The sequence below is a fragment of the Triticum aestivum genome, chromosome 6B, assembly GCF_018294505.1.
Source record: "Triticum aestivum cultivar Chinese Spring chromosome 6B, IWGSC CS RefSeq v2.1, whole genome shotgun sequence".
NCBI classification, from domain to species: domain Eukaryota; kingdom Viridiplantae; phylum Streptophyta; class Magnoliopsida; order Poales; family Poaceae; genus Triticum; species Triticum aestivum.
In genome coordinates this window covers 3,192,360-3,194,617 of record NC_057810.1, presented here as the reverse complement: position 1 = coordinate 3,194,617, position 2,258 = coordinate 3,192,360, and the positions used below count along the sequence as shown (strand labels likewise).

At 42.0% G+C, this 2,258-nt stretch overlaps 1 protein-coding gene across 1 annotated transcript in view; it reads left to right on the top strand.

The window, feature by feature from the left end:
* Positions 1-1,224: 1,224 nt before the first annotated feature.
* LOC123133033 ((-)-germacrene D synthase) overlaps positions 1,225-2,258 on the top strand; it is a 3,269-nt gene continuing 2,235 nt past the window's right edge. Inside the window, exons 1-2 of the mRNA XM_044552579.1 lie at positions 1,225-1,483; positions 1,634-2,018. Coding sequence (XP_044408514.1) covers positions 1,225-1,483; positions 1,634-2,018 — 644 coding nt within the window. The remainder of the gene's footprint in view (positions 1,484-1,633; positions 2,019-2,258) is intronic.

Genomic DNA, 2,258 nt, shown 5'->3' with positions numbered 1-2,258 from the left:
GCAAAACAACCACACTCCTCATATTATTCTCATAATGCCCGGTGACATGCGTTTGATTGGTGGAGAGAAAAGAGAGTGAAAAGAAATAAAGAGAAAAAGTGGTCTGGGCTGGGCCAAATCCTACGTGACACCCTGCTCGGACACGGCCGGACATCCCCATATCATCCTCATATATGGCTTCGATGTGTTGATTCGTGGAAGGCCAGGGCATGCCCAGACAAAGTGGAGATTATGGGTTGGATGGATTGTTTTATTCTCTCCCCTGTCCAAACAATGACCGGGCTGTCCGATGCGACATTTCAAGGCTCCGGTTATAGATGCTCTTAGCACTTGTACACCATGGAGCATTGGGAAGCCTTTATGATTACCAAAGTGGGCTTTATTAATAGTATTAGAAAAACGCACAGGTGTTCAAAACTAAATAGTCCCACCTGGATTTCATACATTGAAGCCTATCAATTCATATACGTTCGAACTGAGGGGGTGCCTCGCAGTGAACACCTAAAGATCAGGAACTCCTAGGGACTGTGAGCACCATGAGGTCCGTCCTGAACTCAATTAGTAAGGTAGAAGAGAAAGTTGGTTGTATAGGATAGTTTTAGTAACTAACTGCTCACTCAGAGGGATATTTTTTATCTGAGTACATATTTGTGCAGGAGCAAACTAGAAAATATATTTCATGGATCTTATGTGGATATGATGTTTTGTTCCTAAGTTGTCGGGTGAACCACCTGTCCAGGTTAGCCTATAAGTATCTTCTCCTCACGTTCATCCGTCATCTCTTGGCATGTGCAACGTGAGTTAGTTAGACTTGCCCCCAACTGCTGCCGCAGTTGACGCCAACCAACAAATCAATAGTCCAGGGGAGCAATGTTTTTCCATCCGGTGCACGCACGGACATGTTTAGCAGTATACATAAAAGGAGTGAATACCTCAAACTGTGGATTCCTTCTCTATTAGCAAAATCATGTAGTACATTCGAATTTCTGAGAAACAATGAAGTACCTTTTTAAGGTTACATAATATGACTCGCCCATGTTATTTTCTCTTGTACATTGATTCCTCTAACAAGAACTTCACAAACCACCGGTTCTGAACAAAACTGCATTAGGCCCCCAAGTTTTCAGTACATCCATACCATGCAAGTGCATGCATTATATTGATCTTCATTATATCTTACGTCTGCCTGTCTGTCTGTTTGATTTGAATCAATAGTCTCAGAAAATGATCAAGGATAGAAGGGATGAGCTTGTGCAGAAGGTATGCTGCATGATCAAAAGGTATACGTCCAGCAAGAAGGATATATCAAAGGGGATGAGGGCAGTTGATGCCATTGAGCACCTTGGTGTTGGTTACCACTTTGAGGAGGAGGTCAATAAGTTCATGGATGTCCTCATCTTCACATCGATTGATGAGAATGACTTGGCCGGAGTTGCCCTACGGTTCCGACTGTTGAGGCAACACCAATATGACATTCCTTGTGGTAGTTATACAACATACTGCAGTAAAGTAAATTGTAATTTTTCTCCTATTAGATGGTTAGGGAATTCTAAGTACTATCCAATTGATGGATATTACTACTATTACATGATCAAAAAGTGTTAAATTAATTGCCCTAACTAAAATGTTGTAGAAGAAGTATTGAAGAGTTTCAAGGATGAAAAGGGTGAGCACTTCAAAGACGATGTGCAATCTGACATTGGCACTCTACTTAGCCTTTATGAGGCAGCCCACCTAGCTAAATGTGGGGAGGAATCTCTCACTGATTCTATAAGATTCACCACCAGCTGCCTCTCTTCCCTATCTGGAGGCAACCAGCTACCCGATCATCTCATCAACAGAGTACGGCATGCACTGGCTACGCCATCGCAGCGGAGGATGAAAAGGCTGGAGGCCAAGCTTTACATCTCCATCTATGAGAAGGATGATGAAGGCGACCAGGATATACTTGAGCTTGCTAAGCTGGACTTCCACATCTTGCAGCTGATGCACCGGGATGAGATCAAGAGCATATCTTTGTGAGTAAACATATATTGTTGCAATTAATATTACATGTGATTTCCACCAGGCAACAACAGAGCAAATAATGGTACTAAAAATGGCAGTTTTAGTTGATTAACAACATAGTACATCCTTCTGGCCTTTGTGGCATACGTGGAAAATGAATATGGTCCATTGTTGATCGGGAAACAAGGCATGCCAAATTATCAAAAAAATACAATCCATCATGTAAAATACTACATCTGCCCCTTATTATA